This window comes from Mustelus asterias, chromosome 1 (assembly GCF_964213995.1).
Source record: "Mustelus asterias chromosome 1, sMusAst1.hap1.1, whole genome shotgun sequence".
Lineage (NCBI taxonomy): Eukaryota > Metazoa > Chordata > Chondrichthyes > Carcharhiniformes > Triakidae > Mustelus > Mustelus asterias.
The window spans coordinates 51,940,714-51,963,805 of NC_135801.1; the positions used below are offsets into that span (position 1 = coordinate 51,940,714).

General features: G+C 39.8%; 1 protein-coding gene across 3 annotated transcripts in view; it reads right to left on the bottom strand.

Moving 5' to 3' along the window:
* smad1 (SMAD family member 1) overlaps positions 1–21,492 on the bottom strand; it is a 152,610-nt gene extending 131,118 nt beyond the window's left edge. For 2 of the 3 annotated variants that reach the window (XR_013497737.1, XM_078212253.1), the window contains exons 1-2: positions 21,378–21,482; positions 2,390–3,024 (exon numbers count right to left, since the gene is read on the bottom strand). Coding sequence is in view for 2 of the 3 variants with exons in the window: in XM_078212253.1 (XP_078068379.1) it covers positions 2,390–2,789 (400 nt within the window). In the remaining variant the exon portion in view is untranslated. Of the gene's footprint in view, positions 1–2,389; positions 3,025–21,377 lie in introns of all 3 variants that reach the window. The other variant, XM_078212243.1, reaches the window with a different exon arrangement.
* Between the last annotated feature and the right edge of the window lie 1,600 nt (positions 21,493–23,092).

Sequence of the window (23,092 nt, forward strand, 5' to 3'; positions counted from 1 at the left end):
GCTTTTTCCAGTCAGATGGTAACCAGGAAGTTGTTGTTGTTCATCCTCAGGCAGATAGCCGAGCGACCATAGACAACAGTACCTGAGTATGTTGCTGTTAAGAGTCTCACAAAAGATACCTGGCAATAATATGGAAAGAACTCTAGTTATTTGGCCAGAGCTGCCAAAGCTCCCTATTTTTATACCCATTACAATAAACCCAACATCAAACCTTCCTGCATCTGCTTGCCACCTCTCTTCTCCAATTGCAGCAGTGCACACTCTACATCTACTGCAGCTGAGTATCTCAATTGTTGGCACCTCTTTCCCAAATCTGCTATTTCCTAGCCTCTCTCATTATACGTGTATTCTTCAACCACACACACCAATACACTCCTATTCTTACTATATAAGGAACTGACTCACAACAGGAGGGAGATCAAAGACCACGGTAGACCCATCACCAATGCAATAGGTGACACCAATGCAGGAGGGGCCATTGACATACAAGAGTGAAGATGCAGTGTGCTATACTTTCCTTTCTTGATACCGAATCTCTCCGATTTTCCCTTGCTCCTTTCTTGAAAAAGTGGTGTGATATGCTCAATTCTCCAATCTAAAAAACTAGTTCCCAAATCGAGGTAACTTTGGAAAATAATCTGTAATGTTCTTGCATACTTACTTCAAAACTCTGGGATGGAAACAATATTGTCTTAGGGATTTGTCATTTGGATTATGTTAATTTTGGTGAGTGCTCGTCCCCGATTCAATATGAATTTCTTTGGGCTTTCAATTGACCTGCTCCTCCATTATAAATATTGACGCAAAGTAATTATTCCTTAAATTCATTGACAAATCACTATGAACAGTTTTCAAGGCCCACCGCTCCTTGTTACTAATAATTTTAAAAATTTATCTTGATTTTGACATCCCTTGTTAGTTTATTTTCATACTTTCATTCTGTAGTTCTTACCACGTTTGTCACCCTTTGTATCTTTGGGGATTTTCACAGTGACTTCATTGCAGTATTAATGTAAGCCTACTTGGGACGCTAATAAATAAACTTTAACTTTTCCATTCACCATTTTTATGCTGTCTCTTTGTCTCCTTAGTCATCTATGGCCATTTTCTTTTGGTAAGTTGTACTCTTGCCCTTTAACAGTATAAACTGGTTCCATTCACATTATATGCTTTCTTTTTTAAACATTCCCATATTATTTCCAGTATAATTCAGTGGCTGAACTGTTAGCCCCGAGGCATTCTACATCCCATTCTCACAAAAATTAAGCTTTGGTTCATAGGAAATACAACCTGCCAATGGAAACTCATGATGAGCACGAGTAGCAAGTTGGGAATGGATCCAAACTGTAACAAATTTATCTTAACATTAGAGCTACTTAAATGGCTATTTTTAAAAAGGGTTTACAACTTAAAATTAGGGAAAACATGAGTGGTATGTTACACCTTATGTTGCATCACAAAAAGAATGTATACAGAAGTTCTCCCACTTGTCCACCATAACTTGTAAACACAAAAAAAAAGGACAGATAAGCTATTCGGCTCTGCGAGTCTGCTCTGCCATTCAATAAAGCTAAGTTCTCTTTTCTGCCTATCTGTCATAACTCGTGACTCACATGTCAATCAAAAATCTATCGAACTTTGAATATATTCAATGACAACCTCCACTACATTCTGCGGTAGAGAATTCCACAAACTAATAATTCAGAGAAGAAGTTCCTCATCTCCATCTAAAGTCGGAAGCCCCTTATTTTCTAGTCTTTCCCAAGAGGAAGCATCCTCCCACCATCCAAATCCCCTCAGAATCTTGCATGCTTCAATAAGATCATCTCTCATTCTTTTTAACTCACTGAGTATGGGCCCGATCTGCTCAACTTTTCCACTTAGGCAACTCCTTCCCCCAGAAATCAATCTAATGAACATTCTCTAAACTTCCTCTAATCAAATGTATATCCCACCTTAAATAAGGAGACTAAAACTATATACACAGTACTCTCAGGCAGTTGTGTCATGGAAACCCTGCAAAAATGGCTTCATTTCAGGGCTTCCACACTGCTTCCTCCAAGATGAAGGTGAATAAGCAGGAAACTCATCCCGGTAGCATTTAATGCAAGTATAATTTCACCTCTGCTTTCTATTTAAGCTTAAGTGCACATTTTAAGTGTTGTAATCCAAATATCTGCTTTAATAATAAAAAATCCATGTATTAGCTCGATTAAGTGTACAATAAAGTCTTGCAAAACAATAATAACTGGAATGCAGATTAAACTCAAGTACTTATTGCCGACTGAGAAAAAATTCTATCTGCTACTGCACACACTTTGTCTTCTTCATAAGCTTTCAGCAATTAATATTCTGTCTACCACACTCAAGGATTGACAAAGAGACCTACCAGGGCTTTCTACTCGTTTGTAGTGGTATGGATTAATGCAGACCTCTTTCTGCTTTGAGCCAAATGGAAATTCACAACACTCTAGTGGTTTCAGTTCATGATGACTTTGAAGATCAGGCCAACGCCACACACGACAGTAAATTACATGCGGTAGGCCTTTCCGATGCGATACCTGAAGACGACCATCTAGAGAGCGGGGAATAGTGACACAATTGCTAGGTTGTCCTGGACTGCTTAATGCCTTCTCCAACTCCTCCATAGCTCCCTTTTTCTTCTTGAGTTTTTTCACGAGTGCATCAACAGCCTTTTCTGCCCACTTTTCTTCCTCATCTCCTTGCTTCCAGCCTAGTAGACGTTTCACAGCTGGGCTAGTGAACGAGAACAAACTTGCCATTGTCATCTCGACCAGTTTCTGAAGCCAATAGCAAAGACGCTATTGGGTACAAGAGATCAACAGTAATTCTGAACAAGTGGTTTTTAAAAGTATGTTTTAAGTATCAAATCCAGTCTTGATAGATGAAATTCCACTATGAAATTTTCATGAGATTGTCCAAAAGTACAGCTTTAAAAGAAATCCATAGGCAAAAAAGTCTTACTTCTATGTTGGAATGTGTTCAATTATTTGTCTTCTGGATCTAAGAGAAAACAAAAAAGTAGAAAGTTAACCTTAAAAAAATTCAACCTTAATTATCTAATCACTCCAAATTTAAGTACTTCAAATGTATTTTCAAGGTATTGTGCACAGTTTTTTAAAAAAGGCTTTGACAATTAGCGAGTGTAAATTTTTTTTGCCAACAAGTTGGAACCACGGTCAAGATTTTAGACATTAGAATGCGAGACAACTTGTATAAATTAACTAGATTCAAATTCCATTTTGGTTTCTTGTGAAGGAATTGTATCTACTCAGTTTTATTAAAAAGTACTTCAATATCCTACAATATACGGTGTTCACACATGCAGTGAAAATCTTGGAAAAAGGCATTTAAAAGTCAACATGGCTACTCAGAAACATATTACATCTAATTGTTACAAGATTTGTAACAATCCAATGCAATTTCATGTTCTTTGTTATTTTATCTTTGTCTCCAAATAAAATACAAATAGCCTCTTAATTTGTAACCATAAGCATGAAGACTTTAAAGAAATGACTTTATAGATTTGAGAAAAACAAATTTCAGTACAACTTGACATACAGATAAGAAGGGATCAATTATATTCTCAAAAATCTCTTGACAAAAAGAAATACGATATCTTGACCTTGGCTGAAGAGCAGTGATAATATTCAGGATCAGTGCTGACTTTCTTCCTCTTCCCTAATCCCATCTTTCCTTACCTCATTCATCAAGAGTGTACACAACTAAATCAGTCGGTGCTTGTTGGCAAATTAGGATAATGTTGCTTTTTAAAAAAATAAGCAGCTTCTCCTTTATAAAAGTTTCAATGGTCTGCAAAGTAATAATCGTGGCACAGGCACAATTTAGCTCTAACTAAAAAAGTCTAACCTAATATCTCGAGACGAGATGAATACCAATTGTAAAAGATCAACAACTCAGAACTGCCTGAGCCAATAAGGGATCACTAAAATTACTGCTTCCTTCAAACTGTTCAAAAGAATAGGGGGAAAAGAAGATATTTAGTTGTACCAACCAATCCACTTGATAGCCTGACTGTAATATAGTGAAGCAATAATGTCAAGCTGTTTAGATGCTAATATTAATGTGTTATTATTGACTCCCAAGATTCACTAATATTACCTACATTACAACAGTGATTGCACTTCAAAAGTACTTAGTTGACTGTAAAGTGCTTTGGGACATGGTGTCCTTGAAAAGCATATGTTATATATATATATATATATATGGACTTTTTTCTCCTTTATTTGAAATCAAGTCACTTTAGACGTCTGTCTGTAATGGTGGTTTCAAGGAGTTAAAGTGAAATAAATCAAGGTAGTAACAATGTTCTGTCTCAACACAAAACCAGTATACGTTACAAACAAGATGATTAAATGCTAATATACTCGTAATAAATCAATATGGTAAAGTCTATTAAGGGGTGTGCATTAGCTCAGGACAGGTTGATTTCCTAAACCAATTCTCTCCAGGAAAAGACTCACTCATCAATAATTTGAGAGCTTAAAGTTTGAAATATAGGGCATTATGGGTTGCATTAACCTTCAAGCACTGCACTTCAGAAGCAAAAAGAACCTCAAGCAGCCTGGTAGCTGTTAGAAACCAACCCTGATCAACTACAACACACATTTGAAGAAAAGTATATACAGGATCTAATGTTCTGAACACAGCATGTGTTTGCCTGTTGCAAAAGTTGTGTTTATGGAGCACAGGACATGTTTACGTCTACAAACAAACTTGGGGACAGTGATTTGCCCCCAGAAGATCAGTGTCAATGTGTATTTTACTTTAATCAATTTTTGAACATAAGGAATTGCAAAATTTACAAAAATGAGACACAATTGGAATTGATCGAGTTTTTACTTTGATTCTCCTAAAACAAACTTGATTGCACTGTGATCCTTGTTCCTCTCGATAAACTGCAAAACTGGAAAGTTAATCATCCAATCGATGCTTTCACTTATGGTCAGACTTGGACCAAATCCAAGCCATTCTCCCATTGCATTCATCACTTGTAAAGATGAATCACTTTCCTGAATCAGAAAGTAAGGAGGACATTCCATTTCTCTGACAATTTACTTCAGGAATCAATTAAATATTTGCATTGCTAACCCAAAAGAAGTAATTGTATGCTTCCTTAATAAAGAATTACCCAAGTTTCTGTAATTCCCATCATCATCAGTTCCCCTAATGGCAAAGACTATAAGAGACGTTCACAATATTGGAAGTGGCAGTATTATTGTTGGAACACAAGATTAAAAACTTTCAATCAGAAATTCAAAGCTAGCATCTCCAGCCCTCTCAGATAAATTTAATGTTGAGCAGAAAACTAAAGACATCACTCTTCATAAGAGTGCAAGGAGATGAGAAAAATTTTGAAAAAAAAGCTTGCGTTCAAGTCAGTCCACTAATTAAAAGCCAAACAGGAAACGCTGGAATTACTTTGCAACTCAGTCAGCATCTGCTGAGTGAAGACAGGTTAATAGCTCAGGAAGAAGCTACGTCAGAATTAATAGATAATATCTATCTAACAATGTCCAGGTGACACAGAACAGTATTGGGGGGCTAGAAAGCGCAAGATATTTTATACAAAGGTTTTGTTTTTGGTGCATATGACAGACTTTTTCCATTGGACAGAGACATTTTTTTTAAAAAACAAGCACAGTAAACAAGATTAAAACATGAAGAGCAAGAGCAGAATAGAAAACTTGAGTGCTTACTCCAGAGCAGAATGCCTAATTTATTCAAGGAAGAAGTGAAATGATTGGAAAGACAACTGACATTTCTCTTTTTAGTCTGAAGGCTTTTTTTTGAAGAGGATAAAAGATAAATACCATTCTGAACCGCTAACAGAATGCAGTAATCATTTTACTAGGACAGGAAGAGATGAAGGTTGCAACTGGGATTGAAAATCTGGCACTGATGAAACAGTGGCCTGGATTTCACCATCAGCAGCAAAATGATAGCTCTCACTACAAACCGTGAAGAAAGTTGTTCGCAAACATCTGGGGAGCTCTGTGGCAAAATTTCATCTTCCGTGACACGAATTTAATTCTGACGCTTGCTATAGGGAATCTCTGTCATCAGGCAGCCAATTACATTGCAGCAAACCAGAAACTAACACAGAGTTTAGCATTCATTTTTCTTAGTTAATTTTCTGTCATTTTCTTTGGAAGACATTTGAGAAGTACACGTGATTAAAGTAAAAGCTGAAATACTTGTGAGAAGTGGGGGCAGGGCTAAGTGACAGCAACTTTTGGGTTTGTGTGTTTAACTGTGCAATGTACAATTGCCAGAAGTTATGGTAGTTGCCTAGTAATGACAGTGAATGCCAACAGTTTCACAAACATTACCAACCCAAACATTAGGTCAATGTTTCTTTCCTTCTCCCGCCACTCACAGGAAGAATAGGAAAGGAAAATAGTTATTAACTGCAAACTAGATTTTTGAGAGCTCATAACTGGAGATAAAAAAGCACTCATTCTTCACAGCTTTCTCCTTTAAAATACTTCGACTAAGGTGTACAAGGTAAAAAGCAAGGGAACTATAATCTACAAGGGAATGGAATACCCATCTGCAATACTTTCACCCGATAAGCACTTGCACTGTCTACATGCTAGTCACCACAAAGCAATTACCCTCCCCAACTACATTTGTACATGAAAAATTCATGATGTAAAAAGGAACTCAGATCTATGCCCAGCTGCCAACAGAAATGACTGGCTATTTAATTACAACTGAAAATGATGCCAAGACAAACATAATAGCTCAGGAACTCTCAGATTAGATATAGAATGAGAATTATGTGCAACAACTATAAAATACACAAAAATAGTCATAGATGATAGACGTCTAACAAGAACTACCCATTTTTATTTCAAATCAACTAAGCTTATACCATTATTTTTTTCCTTTGGCAAAACAGTTTTCCTGCAAGAGATATGACGACTAACATCTATTAACTTACAAATAAATCAAAAATTCAGTTGAAAATTAAATTATCCATCATATCTAAATAAATATCATGAGCTGAAAATTATTTCAGGAGCACCAGTTTATTTTAACTTCATTTATGCAAAAAAAATGTTGGTAAATCTCAGCCATGGTGAGGTTTCAATCTGTTACTTTAGTGTAGTTGTGGTCATCATGTTCATCTAACACATGAAAGGTGCCTGGTTTGAAACCTAGCAGAAACATTATCAAAACTTGTGTTGGGTGCATGGCCTAATGGATAAGGTGTCAGACTCAGGTGCAAAATGTGATGTAACCAGAAGATTGCAGGTTTGATTCCTGCTGCAATCGCTGAGTCCGGGTAGCTCAGTCGGTAGAGAACCAGATTTTTTAATCTGTAGGTCCCTGTCTGGGCACTGCATTTGACTCAAGATTTTCCTCCACATGGAATGTTTCAGTTGTGAGATGCAGCAAATCTTACAAATTAAGATTAAATCAATTCTTCAGTTATATGCAAACCTGTTGAAAGAATAACACTGTATTGTGTGCAGCTGAATAGTCCAATCAAATCAGTGACCTCCCATGGTAGCTTAGATCCTAAAGGCTGTGACAGTCACACCACGTAGACCAAGTTAGCAGATAGTTCAATACCTCACCTATCAAGAATTAGGGCACCTTAAAATCTCCCTCTTTGTTTTGATCACATAATACATCTTTTTTAAATGTGTCAAATTGTATTTCTTACTGCTCCTGTAAGATGCTTTACTTTGTTAACCATACCTAGTAAATGCTAGGAAAGCAGGAAAGAGAAGGGAGAAAGGAAAAATAACAAAGCAATCAGCAATATGTGATCCATCATTGGCTTATAGTAACCACACAGGTATGTTGCTAACCACGATTTACAGGCAGGAAATATTAATAGCAAGACTTGGTGTCTTCGAACACTTCTTCATTCTCCACCAATTTTTCCCCTTCTTGAAGGGATGCACTTGATGCTGCTTATGGAAAGTTCACATTTGACTCTCCTGTGCAAAGTAAACCATATTTTCTTGTTCTTCCTCCTCGGAGGCTATTTGACTGCAGAGTTTAACACTGCCAAATCCAATCCTGGATTCACTAATAATTCAAATGGTACTACTGTCAGTCAGAAGCAGAAACTGTCCATTTTCCTGCCCCCAATATAGAGTTTGAGCCCCAGCTGTTTTTAACTAATAACACACCAGGGATCTTCCCAGTCTGTGGAAGACAGTTACCCAGAGGATAAACTTGTCAAGCCATCATTAAAACCTCTAAATATAGTTTCTTTTTTCCAAATGTAAAATTAAAATAATTGATCCAATTAATTGAAAATTTCTCCTGGAGAAGATCAATGCAGCACTACAACATCAAGCAGTTCATTGCCTTTATTTCAGTAATTGCATTACAATGGAAACTTGGCAACTTGGTGTATTTTGTATTACACGTTTAAGTATTAACACGGATTATCAAAACAGGCTTCATCCCACATTAAAAGATTAGACAATCATCTTTGCTGGGGAGGGAGCAGACAATTAGCAACAATACCGGGCGGCACGGAAGCACAGTGGTTAGCACTGCTGCTTCACAGCTCCAGGGACCTGGGTTCGATTCCCGGCTTGGGTCACTGTCTGTGTGGAGTTTGCACATTCTCCTCGTGTCTGTGTGGGTTTCCTCCGGGTGCTCGGGTTTCCTCCCACAGTCCAAAGATGTGCGGGTTAGGTTGATTGGACATGCTAAAATTGCCCCTTAGTGTCCTGGGATGCGTAGATTAGAGGGAATAGCGGGTAAAATATGTAGGGATATGGGGGTAGGGCCTGGGTGGGATTGTGGTCGGTGCAGATTCGATGGGCCGAATGGCCTCTTTCTGTACTGTAGGGTTTCTATGATTTCTATGATGATGGATACATAGAAGGAAAGCCATCCATCTGCCATGGAACCGTTAAGGGGTCTAAGAGGAACTTTCCATCGTGTAATATGATTCTTACTTTTATTGCTAACAAAGGAAACATATTTGTGGAAAATATACTTGTAATGTGTTGCCCATAAAACTTTTCCATTGTTGCATAATCCTCAAAGGAACACTCTACATGGCATTCTGCCTTTTAAATGACTTCCTTCCCAGGAGTGCAATTCCACCCATGCACCCCCCAATCAGCCGTGCGTGCCTCCCTCACTATCCCATGCACACCCCTCTTCCTCACCATTGCACGTGTTGCGCCCCCTCCCATCTGTCATGCGCATGGTCCCTGCGCAGTTGTGCCACCTCGCTTTTGCACACACCATCCCTCTCTCCCCGTCGTCCACCCGCCCTCCCTTCCCCCTGCACACCCTCTCCCCTGGGCTCGCGCGCGCCCACACGTCAACTCTCCCCGTCTCCTCGTGCATGCACACATCCACCCTCTTCCCCGCCCCCCCCCCCACCCAAACAGTGCAGAGTAATTGTTTTTTTTTAAAGATTAAAACATGCTTATGAGCACCTTGAAACCCCCCCCCAAGACAATTTTTAATTTGACTTGATGTGGAGATGCCGGCATTGGACTGGGGTAAGCACAATAAGAAGTCTCACAACACCAGGTTAAAAGTCCAACAGGTTAATTGGCAGCACAAGCTTTCGGAGCGCTGCTCCACCAGTGAGTGATGACTTGTGTTCACAAACAGGGCATATACAGACACAAACTCAATTTACAAGATAATGGTTGGAATGTGGGTCTTTACAGGTAATCAAGTCTTAAAGATACAGACAATGAGAGTGGAGAGAGGGTTAAGCACAGGTTAAAGAGGTGTGTATTGTCTCCAGAGTGAGATTTTGCAAGCCCAGGCGAGTTGTGGGGGTTACAGATAGTGTGACATGAACCCAAGACCCCGGTTGAGGCCATCCTTACGTGTGCAGAACTTGGCTATCAGTTTCTGCTCAGCGATTCTGCGCTGCCGTGTGTCATGAAGGCCACCTTGGAGAACGCTTACCCAAAGATCAGAGGCTGAATGCCCGTGACTGCTGAAGTGTTCCCCTGAAGTGTGCTGGAAGGGAACACTCCTGCCTGGTGATTGTTGAGCAGTGTTCATTCATCCATTGTCGTAGCAATTGCATGGTCTCCCCAATGTACCATGCCTCGGGACATCCTTTCCTGCAGTGTATCAGGTAGACAACGTTGGCCAAGTCACAAGAGTACGTAGTGTGTACCTGGTGGATGGTGTTCTCACGTGAGATGATTGCATCCGTGTCGATGATCCGGCACGTCTTGCAGAGGTTGCTGTGGCAGGGTTGTGTGGTGTCGTGGTCACTGTTCTCCTGGAGGCTAGGTAGTTTGCTGCAGACAATGGTCCGTTTGAGGTTGTGAGGTTGTTTGAAGGCAAGAAGTGGGGGTGTGGGGATGGCCTTGGTGAGATGTTCGTCTTCATCAATGACATGTTGAAGGCTCCAGGGAAGTACTGGACGATGAAGGGTACTCTGTCCACCATGTCCCGTGTTAGTCTGCTGAGGTGGTCGGTGCGGTTTTTCGCTGTGGCACGTCGGAACTGTCGATCGATGAGTCGAGCACCATATCCTGATCTTATAAGGGTGTCTTTCAGTGTCTGTTGCAATCCTCCTCATCTGAGCAGATCCTGTGCATATGGAGGGTTTGTCCGTAGGGGATGGCTTCTTTAACGTGTTTAGGGTGGAAGCTGGACAAGTGGAGCTTCGTGAGGTTATCCGTGGACTTGCGGTACAAACACGGGACACGGCGGAGAGTACCCTTCGTCGTCCAGTACTTCCCCGGAGCGGAGAAGCTACGACATCTCCTCCGGAGCCTTCAACATGTCATAGATGAAAACGAACATCTCGCCAAGGCCATCCCCCACTTCTTGCCTTCAAACAACCGCACAACCTCAAACAGACCATTATCCGCAGCAAACTACCCAGCCTTCAGGAGAACAGTGACCACGACACCACACAACCCTGCCACAGCAACCTCTACAAGACATGCCGGATCATCGACACGGATGCCATCATCTCACGTGAGAACACCATCCATCAAGTACATGGTACATACTCTTGCGACTCGGCCAACGTTGTCCAGCTGATCCGCTGCAGGAAAGGATGTCCCGAGGCATGGTGCATTGGGGAGACCATGCGGACGCTACAACAACGGATGAATGAACACCGCTCGACAATCACCAGGCAGGAGTGTTCCCTTCCAGTCAGGGAACACTTCAGCAGTCATGGGCATTCAGCCTCTGATCTTCGGGTAAGCGTTCTTCAAGGAGGCCTTCACGACACACGACAACGCAAAATCGCTGAGCAGAAACTGATAGCCAAGTTCCGCATCCATGAGGATGGCCTCAACCGGGATCTTGGGTTCATGTCACACTATCTGTAACCCCCACAACTTGCCTGGGCTTACAAAATCTCACTACCTGTCCTGGCTGGAGACAATACACACCTCTTTAACCTGTGCTTGGCTCTCTCTCCACTCACATTGTCTGTACCTTTAAGACTTGATTACCTGTTAAGACTCACATTCCAACCATTACCTTGTAAATTGAGTTTGTGTCTGTATATGCCCTGTTTGTGAACACAAGTCCTCATTCACCTGATAAAGGAGCAGAGCTCTGATAACTTATACTGCCAAATAAACCGGTTGGACTTTAACCTGGTGTTCTGGGACTTCTTATTGTAATTTGACTTGAACAGTCTTAAACCGGTGAAAGCATTGGAAACTCATCATGTTCATTATTCCCAATTGGAAGCATGGGAAATTGTATCGGTATGTCCAATTTGCAGCATAATGTTTTTAAATCAGCGTTAAAGAACATGGAAGCTCAATTTATACATATTAAATGCAAATGTGAACCAATTAACGCTTTCAGACAAATTTAAGAAATTTTGACACCATTGTCTGAATCAATTTTTGAAGTTCAATTAAACTTCACATCTTCAAGGAACATGTAAAGGAGAAATAGTCAAAAAAGATTAAGGAGGTTTAGCACAAAATTATATGCTTCATTATCGAAAACTGAAGTGCTCACCAATATAAATGCTTTGTACAGAAATTACACAATCCCCAATGGAAATGTTCATAAGTTCAAGCATTCTCTTAGTAAATCAACACCTAATTTCATGAAAGGTCAGTTTAACTGATTTACAATATCAGCCATGCACCAGAAGAATGCCAACTTTCAAACTTGCGAAATGAATATTGGTCTAACTTGCAGTGATGCAATGAAGGTGAAATGCAGAGCAAAATCCCATATCAAAATACATTAACTCAGCTGCCCTGAGGCTCTTTTTTGGCAATTTGAAGTGAGCACCCTTCCCCCTGCATCTATCCTGGATCTAACATCAAATCATCTCAGATAACCCAAGAGTTCCACAGAAGTGGAAGCCGTCACATCTATTATTTGGTACAGTGGTGGTGGTGGGGTGGGGGTTGGGGGTGGTATTTGCAAGCACATGCACAGGGGAGTGTGTACATAAGCAAGCACATGGGGGGGGCGGGGAAGAGAGAGAGAGAGAGCGCACATGTGAAACAGTGCGCGTGTGCCATACTCCCAGACACCACACAACAACCTGAGACTGAAGTGAGTATGGTACACAGCCTCTCACACTAGTTCATTATTTATAGCATCCTACAGCGTAGGAGGCGGCCATTTGGCTCATCGAGCCTGAACCAACCACAATCCCACCCAGGCCCTATCCCCATAACCCCATGCATTTACCCTAGCGAGTCCCCCTGACACTAAGGGGCATTCAAGCATGCTCAATCCACCTAACCCCACATCCTTGGACTGTGGGAAGGAAACCAGAGCACCTGGAGGAAAGCCACGCAGACATAGGGAGAATGTGCAAACTCCACACAGTCACCCAAGCTGGGAATCCAATCCAGGTTCATGGCGCTGTGAGGCAGCAGTACTAACCACTGTGCCACCATGCCACAATTATTATTGAGTCTCTTTAAAGCAAGCTTAATTTATTACTATGTCATTGTTTTATTTTTGCTCAGCATTCTCTCTTAATACCTTCTTCTGAAATTCAGTTTAAAATTCAGCCAAACCTTATCTGAAATTTGCTCATTGGCCCTTAAGTGGGAAAATAAATGGAAATTTGAATCCCCCCCCCGCCAACAAAAAGGCTGGACAAACCTGATTTATATATTTTGAGAAAGAACTGACACTTGAAGAGTCACAATTTTATCTCATTAAAGCACAGTATTGCTGTCTTTAAATTGTAGAGAGATGATGTCGAATATCTGTCCATGAAACTATATATCACCAAATTTATACGTTGCTCATTCATCAGGCAATTCTTTTTTGGTTAAACATACTTTTAACAAACAAGTATGGTAATTCTGCATAAAAGAGTTTAGCTAATGCTTTGTTACTTATTTGACTGATTAATCTGTTCATGATGGGGAACTAGGCTGTACAGAATGAGTTTTATCGAGTGTCAAGACAAATGGCAAATAGAGACCCACAGCAATTTGACAAGCCAAAAAAATGCTCCAAACAAATTGTCTATTTTATGATTGTCGTGGCAAACATATTCTCATATGTATATTAGTTGTAATTCAAATACATCAAATATCAAAAAAATTCAAGTTATTTTCACTGTCTTCCTATTTCTCAGTCTCAAGACCCCTTCCAAATATAACCATTGCTTGTTGATGATGTAGCTGGACAGGCTTCCAACTCGGGTCAGAATACATTCTTATTAATGCTTGCAGTTCACAAGATGTGCGAGTTAGGTGAATTGGTCATGATAAATTGTCCATTAGTGTCAGGGGGATTACAGGGTAAATATATGGGGTTACAGGGATAGGGCCTGGTGGGATCATTGTCGATGGGCCGAATGGCCTCCTTCTGCACGTTAGGGATTCTAAGATAGTTTTCTATCCAGAAGTACTTTAAGGTGAACTGGAATTAGTTTATAGGAGAACCTACCTACCCCCAATCACTTAACAAAATTTCTAGACTTGTATTAGACTTCTTTTATTATATCCACAAAATCTAAGGACCCAAAGGATACTGTTTAATCAATAACCTTAACAGCGAAGGTTAAGCAGAACAACAATAAATTAGAATTCTTTTGTTCTATTAAGGAAAACTACTATTAATGGTCAACACGGCATAAACACTTAAAATATAACCAAAAGCTGCATTTATCCTATATCAGCCCAAAATAATTTTCCTTTGCACTAATAGAATGTTGTGTAAATCTAGAATCAGGAACTAACAAGATTCCAAAGCAAAGCAGCAAGGTCCCCTCTTCTTTGCATGGACACTGCAGCCTTGCAACTGCCTGATAGGTCTGGCAGTGAGTTTAAGACAGTAATTCAATTTTGCAGATCTGCTGATGTTCACCAACCACTCACCATTTACAACATCAGAACAGCTCAACTGAATTACAGCCTTGCAACTCACTCAGACATTTGTTACACTACATAAAATATATGGATATACAGATGATGAATGGTGCCCGAATGTATCATATACCCTAGTCTTTAACTGACCTAGAGATAGTTCTTGGACAGGGAAGAACGGTGCAACATAAAGTTTCAAGCCATGGCCAAATATTAAAGAACACAATCTTCATGACCTTGCTTGTCAACTAGTCCAATGTCAATTTTTACAGGTCAAAGACAATTTTTTTTTATTGTATCAGATCTATTGAGCTAGCATATTCTAGCATTTTTAATACAGTACCTCCATAATAATAAAATCTATTGTCCATTCACCATTCAGAACACTGAAGGGCACACCAAACAATTTGATTTCATGTCCAATCAAATGGGTTAATTACTATGTCTGGGATAATGGGATCACATCTTGACTTTCACTGACTGACCTGATGTAGACTGGAGTATCATTTTGCACAATTTCTGAGTGTAAATCAATTGAGGATTTCAAAGAAGGTTGAAGAGTCTGATAATGATGCTTTCTCTGCAGTCTCTTGGGATTCCATTTTACAAAGAATGTACATTATTTATAAAGGATAGCTGGTGCGTCCATTAAAGCTCTTAGGCTCAATAAACAAGAGCTTCTGCATCACAACTCCAGCAATCTGTGCTAGACTGAAATTTTCTTTCTAGGTAGCTAATGACAATTATGAAGTAACAATTACCTCTCCCAGTGCTAGCTAGAACGTTTCACTCCTCCTCTTTGAATATCATCATAGCTCTCTGAACTAGCAGACAAGGCCTCTATTTTATCCAAAGCACAGATCGCCCAACAATGCAGCATTTCCTCATTATTGCACTGCAGCATGTTATAACTATATTTAAATCCATATGTAGGCTCAGACTCACCACCTTCGGACATGGGGGCCAACCAAAATATTTCAAGGGAAGTGAAATTGTACCAAGAATCTACATGTTGCAGAACTACCAGAAAGGGCAATTAAACTGATTTCCAACATTTCACAAATATGTAAAGGCAATCACAGATCCTTCACTACACGTTCTTTACTGGATATTCTAAGCTCAGCTTGGCTACCAGCATTTGTCTTCAACTGTTATTCCACCAAAAACAATTTATAACTTCACAAGTAAAACCTTCCCAACACACTATCCCAGAGCATGTTTCTTATTTATAGATTGCAACTGTTATTTCTGGAGCTTATAAAACATCTTTCACTGTCTAGACTCTCATGAAATTGGAATTCCCTACTGAAACGCTCAGATTCAAACAAGAGAAGACATGATAGCACAGTGGTTAGTACTGCTGCCTCACAGTGCCAAGGCACCGGGCTCAATTTCATCCTTGGGTGACTGAATTATGCAGCCTCTCCCCGTATCTACGTGGGTTTCTTCAAGGTGCTCTAGTTTCCTCCCACAGTTCAAAGATGTGTAGGTTAGCTGGATTAGCCACAGTAAATACGCAGGTTTATGGGGATAGGGCAGAGCTTGGGCCTGGGTAAAATGCTCTATCGGAGAATCAGTGCAGACTCAATGGACCAAATGGTCTCCTTCTGCACTGTAAGAATTCTATGATTCCAAGAGAGAATTTAGCAGCTACGAAAAATTAGTCATTTCTAATGCAATGTTTTGAACGTGGTTGTAGGATTCCCTGAAATTGCCCATTACTTAATGAAGAACTCCACAGCAACAATATTGCTACACTACATCTGCAAGTTAAACTGTTTTTTTCAAAATAGATTTGTGACTTACAATTCTACTCACAACGTTCTTGGTTTGAAACAGATTCATATTGGCTAGCAATGTGTAATTTACTACACTACTCTGAACACGCAACTTGGTTTGGCCACAATAAAATAGCAGTTGCAGCATCCTAAACAATGCTCAAGTAGCATTTGACTCTAATTACAAGTTCTTCACCTTAGTTATGTGAAAGTACCATGAGATACATAATAGCATAAAAGGGATAGAAAGTACAGACATTATAAAAAAACAAAGTAAATTTGAGTCTTAGAGGTACAGCTCCACAAATGCTCGGAATCCTTTAGTATTTTTCCCTTACACGAGTTACAGTGAATGCAATAAGACTATTTTAAACTTGGAGGATTACAACTGTGAATAACCAACACCCAGTCAAATGTACTTTTCAGCAAAGGCCAACAATCATGAATGGACTCAGGTTGATACTTCTTAAAACATACATTACAACCAATCTTAGTGTCTCACGGGTGCCAGAGGGACGATCACCTGAAGGATGAAAGTTGAAACCTCATTGGTTGGTATGGCTTAGCTCCACACCATGTGTTGCAGTACTATTCCATTGGCAAGTGATACACTTAACATATTAAAACTCCATGCACCATATTCTACATAACAGCCATATGATAGCACTCTTGTCTGAGTCTAGGGACTTGAACACAAAAACTGGGCTGAAGTGTTAATGCAATATTGAGGGAGTGCTGCATCTATCAGATGAGATGTCAAACCAAGGCTCCATCGGTCTTTCTCAAAATGTATGTAAAAATACTCAATGGTACTATTTCAAACAAGAGCATGCCCACTATTCAAAATTTAACTGTCATTAAATTTCTAAAAACTGTTTATCCGGTCATGATCACATTGCTACTTGTGGAAGCTTGCGATGCAGAAATTGTCTGCCAGATACCCTATATTGCAACAGTGGCCACAGTTCTAAAATCCTTTAATGGCTCTAAAACGCCTGAAGATCCTGAAAGGGTTATAATAAAGCATTTTTAATATGTAGCAACAGCTGTTGCTCCCAACAATTCCACACCCGCAACATCAGTACAAGAGTTATGGAAGATCAAAAATCCTCTCTTACATATTTGTTTGCCTCCTGACAAACTTACTGTATATTTTTCTTGTGCAATCATTTATGCTTTTCAATCATGAAGCAAATTTAACCGTATTATATTAAAGTCTCATTTAGGTAGTTTTCACTTTCCTCGCTCATGTTCTCTGCCTGGTCAAACAGGAGGAAGGTAACTTACTATCAATTCCATGTACTAACTGTAAAAGCGTAAGAAGGTAAAGCCCCATGTACTATGCAATAGCAGTCTGCAAGTAATAAAACACACCTTCCCCATTTTGGTTAGGGTGGGTGGATGCAGTATTTCAGCTTGGTTAAAATTTGAAGTCTACAACACACCGAAGCCAACAAGTTGGCAGGTTTGCCAACATTTAAAATCACATTGAGCTGCTCCTACTCAACCAAAATCCACACTTTCCAGAACCAGCATGACTTTGGTTAGAAGAGTAACTCCAACTGAAGTTTCTCCTTACTAGCCTACTAGGCATGACAAGACCAAGTGTAGTGGATAAACTATTGTAGTGGAAACATGGACTGAACCCAGGATCTTCCTGATCTGCATGTGTCAATGCCACAGCCCAGAGTATTTACCCAGAGTCACTAAGACCTGCTGACAGCCTTAATACTTCAGGCATCTCTTCTGACTGTATTCTAAAGGCAATGTCACTACACATTCCTGCTGCTCCTATAATTCCACTTCCTGGTTTTTATGTTGTACACCATGCTGCTGGAAATAGTAAAGGTTAGTATCGTGAGTTTTGCAGAACAAAACATACATTTAATTGGAGTGGGGACTGATGTAGAAGAAAGAGACAAGTCAAATAAGACAAGTTAAGCAATATTGGTTTCTTATTTCTTATCTCTGCATGGTGCTATTTGTTTAGAAACCCTCATTAAGGCAGGCTGAGAAAAAGTGCCTTGGAACTTCATGAATAACAACCAGACTTTGAACAGAAATTTCAGCTTTAATTGGGAAAGGATGGAGTTGCATTGTTTCTAGCTATTTATTGCATACTTGCGTCAAACCAAAATCTTACTGAATTTAATGAGATGGTCCTCAAAGGAGTGGTGTGTGTGTTACGGTTCACTCGGAGTCCTGAGTTGCTGTGGCAACATGCACTTTTACACATGTTTTCGTCTGGAATTATGGATAGTGATGGTACAGACTCCAACTTTATTCCCAACTCATCTCTCCCACTCTTACCACCTGCCATCTGCACATGTTGGAAGGATTTGCAGGTTGATATTCAGCCTGTTTGGCTGATCATGAAAGTGCCTTCCTCAGGTGGGATTTGAATCCAGAGTTTCTGGTTCAGATGCAGGGACATTACCCATGACATCATATGACCTCCACCCTCAAAGGGATAGCCTTGCTAATTCTCAGCAAGACTGCTTGAAGAGACACTTATGTTAGAAAAGATTTTATATACACGCACACAATACCTTAGGAGCAAACTTTTGCAGTCAAGTGTTGACAAGTTACATTGTATTTTCAAGTAAATTAATTATGCATGGGCTTTTCCTCTTACATTTTAAACTGAAACACCCTCCAGTTCTAAATGTACACCAACAAATGTTATTTCATTTTTAAGATTCAGAATTCCACTTTCAGGGGAAAGTATTGCTGTTCTTTTGTCAGTTACAATTTTGTCAGCAGGATTTTAGTGTAATTAAAACAATGTATGGGTTCTATTTCTATAGATGGGAATCCATTTTATGATTGGAAGTGTATCCCTGATAGAGCACTTTCACTTTTGATTCATTAGTGGAAATGGGGCAGTTTCCCTTGTGCCTGAGATTGAGTTAACACCATCAGAAATTACTGACCAAAAACTTTGCCAAAGTGATTCTGTAATGTCAATAATACACAAAATAACTACTTATCTGAAATACCAATCTCAAGAGTAAAGGAAGTGTAATTACCAATGCCAGTTATAGAATCTTGTAAATGCAAAGACTATTTTATAATAATTTAATATAAATTAATTGAGATACTTTATCCTTGACGTCCTTTAAATACAACTGAATACAAAAGATAAACCAAAATAATTGTCATAACCCTAAGTCTATATGCACCAAATAATTACATAAGCAACAATACAAGATGTAGAAACTATTTTAAAAAGAAAGGAATTGCTATTTTTCCCACTTTGGCCACTGAAGAGGTATTCCCGGTTTAGATGTACATTACATAAGTAATCATTTAGAGAAACAAATACACCAGCTGAAATTGAAAAGATAAAATATGAAAATGTTATTAAAACATACTGAGGGAAAGCTTCATTATTTCATTTTGTGAATGAGGATCTCATAAGTTATTTTTAAACAATGACCCACCTGCCAAAATGTGTATCCACATGGACATATTGAACTATGCCTGAAATTAGATTCAAATATCTGTCATCAATGACAAAAATGGTTCTGGTATTTAAAAATGCATATAATAAAGTTAAAACTTCAAACCTTCTGAGGGCATTTTCAAAGGTTTTGTTGACAAACCTTTGGCGGCACGGTAGCACAGTAGTTAGCACTGCTGCTTCACAGCTCCAGGGACCTGGGTTCGATTCCCGGCTTGGGTCACTGTCTGTGTGGAGTTTGCACACTCTCCTCGTGTCTGCATGGGTTTCCTCCGGGTGCTCCGGTTTCCTCCCACAGTCCAAAGATGCGCGGGTTAGGTTGATTGGCCATGCTAAAATTGCCCCTTAGTGTCCTGAGATGCGTAGGTTAGAGGGATTAGTGGGTAAAATATGTAGGGATATGGGGGTAGGGCCTGGGTGGGATTGTGGTCGGTGCAGACCCGATGGGCCGAATGGCCTCTTTCTGTACTGTAGGGTTTCTATGACAACAGGAAAACAATGCAAAGTGCTGGTGAAAATTTTGTAATGGTGATAGGATACATAGAATATAAACAAAATAAAAATATTCCAATGCAAGGACAAATTTCTTGTCCTTTTGGTAACTCAATCCCTGCCTTGAACTGATTCCTGTCAAAGTGCCAAGGAGGATGCATGGCAGATAATGCACCAGCGCATATAAAAAAATCTCCAGCACAGATAAAAGAAACACACTGTGCACACACGAGGCTATAGCCAAAGTATGATAATCCACACGTCATTTCAGTTATGTGCAAGAACCCGTCACGTTCATCGAGAACAGATTACAGCTAAAAGTACACAAAAAACTGACCCAGACAAAAAGCTCTTAGCCAGCTAAATTTAGAAACAAGATACCTTCTTTATGCTAAATCAAAAATAAACAATTCCTTCTACACAGCGTCACTAAAATAATTACTTCAGTTATTTTTCACAATTAGTACTTTTAACACATTAAAAACCTTTAAAATATATTTCAACCTGGCCAATTTTATATTAAAGCTTCCTTTCGCAATCCAAGTCTTTAAAAGTTTAACAACGTTACTCATTTTAAGATCCTACCGTAAAACATCTCCCTGTTTTAATCCGAGAAAAAAAAGTGGCACATCTTTGAGACTTTGTCTTTCACCCAGTGATGATCCGTGAAATGGAAATCGAGCAGTGAAGAAGATGGAGGAGATGGTTTCACAAGATTTACACCAGAGTCGGATAAAAATAAATCACGTCCACAAACTCCACTCAAACTCTTCATCAAACGTCACGAAACACACACGAAAAATAATAATTTTCTAAGATTCTTAAAACTCCGTGAAGCCTGCACACATTATTAAAACAGTTTCAGCTCGGTGGGGAATGTTATTCCATCAACGTCTAAAGAGAACGAGGCTGCCAAGGGAAGAAAGATCAGTCGCATCCTTCCCATTAAATTGTACTTTTTGAAAAAGAGAAAACTTTCACAGCCGATCACACAGCGCTGAACCCAAAATACCGACAACAACTAGAGTTTGCGGCTCAGAAACGGAGTCTCTGGCGACAAAAACTTGGAGGAACTTTCCCCGGGAGTGAATGTACTTTCTTCCCCGGATCCGAGCTGACTGCCTCCACTTTTCCCCCTTTCCCAGTGACGCCATGTTGTCCTAAAAGTACTTTTAAGGAAAGGGAGGGGGGGGGGCGACAATTTTCGCTCTTTTAAAACCGCGCCAGCTCCACACGCCTGAAAAGCTAAAGGCATTCGAAGCTGAAAAAGGGAGAGGGATTAGCCATTATTGAGGGTAATTCGTGCTGTTGACTTACCTGAACCCAGGCCGCTCGGCCTCCTCCCTCCCGCTCCATCTGCCGTTCTTCCATCAGCCACATCACCGCCAGAGCTCCGGCGTCAGCCAGGCTGCGACTGCTCACTGCGCTGTGTATCAGCCCGCCAACCAGCCGCACTACTTTCCCAATCACATCAAAGAGAGGGAGGGAGAAAGAGAGAGTCAAGCTACTAAAAACTCTGCTCAACACATCCACTGTCAGCACCTTTCACTTCAACAAAAGCTTTTCTCCAATCTCATCCACAATGCTTTGTTCTTAATTCACTTATTATTTATACCTGCTCCTTATTATACATCACCGTTATTTCTGCAAGACTCTTTCTGGTGCATTTAAATCTGTCATGTCTGGAAGAGTTGAACTATTATTGCGTGTAAGGATATTATTACTGGAGTCTCTTCCATATCGAACTCCAAAAACAAATCTGCTGTCATTTACATAGGTTCCAGTTACACTTGATGGATGTTTTTAATAGTTAAAACAAACGTTCATTTTCCAATTTGATCCAATAACGTAAGCATTTGTAGCTTATTATCTAGTTGATGATTGCCAGAGTTTCTTGCATTTAAAAACCTCTTTAAACAAACCTGAACTGCGATAGAATTGTGGCCTCGTCAGTAACTTTTCTACAATTCCTTACATTTTAATTCTTTTCCATTTTTTGAAAACTGCTCAAGAATTATTTTTTGGGCTCACTCGTTATTATTGCTTGTTGGAGTCTCACAATTGAAGCCCTTATGCTGTCCTTGGGTAGAGGAGCCAAAAACTGCAAAATTGTAAAAAAAGGAAACAATAGCAAGAGTTAAAAGATAAACTGGGTTGCAGTCTCAGCACAACGTGGATTATGTTTGAATTGCAGTTTATGTAGGCAAATGCAGGAACCAGTTGCACACAGCAATGAATAGCCAGATAATCTCTTTCCAATGGTGTTGTTTGAAAGAAGAAAGTTAGAACTTAAGAACATAAGAAATAAAAACACGGGTAGACCATACAGCCTGGCAAGCCTGCACCACCATTCAATATGATCATCACAGAATCGTTACTGCACAAAAATAGGCCATTTCGCCCATCATGTCTGCACTGGCACTCCAAATCAGCCTCAGTGCCATTCTCCCACCCTCTGCCCATAATCCTGCACATTCTTTTCAGATAACTCTCTTATGAGTCCTTAAATTAAACCTGCCTCTGCCATACTTTTAGATAGTGCATCCCAGGATTTTGCTCACTCACTGTGTGAAAAAGATTTTCCTCATATTGCACTTGCTTCCTTTGCCAATGACTTTAAATCTGTACTCTCTCGTTCAGCCCTTTTCTCCCTATCTACTCTGTCTAGACCCCTCATTATTTTGAATACCTCTATCAAATCTCCTCTCGGCCCTTTTTCTCCAGGGAACACAGTCCCAGATTATCAAAGTCTATTTTCTATTTTCAAGGCCAAAGATCCTTATCCCTGGAACCATTCTTGTGAATATTTTCTGCACTCTCTCCAATGCCTTCACATCCTTCCTAAAGTGTGGCGCACAGAGCTGGACACAGTAGTCTAGGTGAGGATGAACTAATTTCTTACACAAGTTCAACAAAAGCTCCTTGCGCTTGTACTTTAAATCCCAATTAATAAAGCCTAGGATACCAAATGTGTTTATTACCCATGCCCTAAATCTGTCTTGCCAACTTCAATGACTTATAAACCCTCTGCT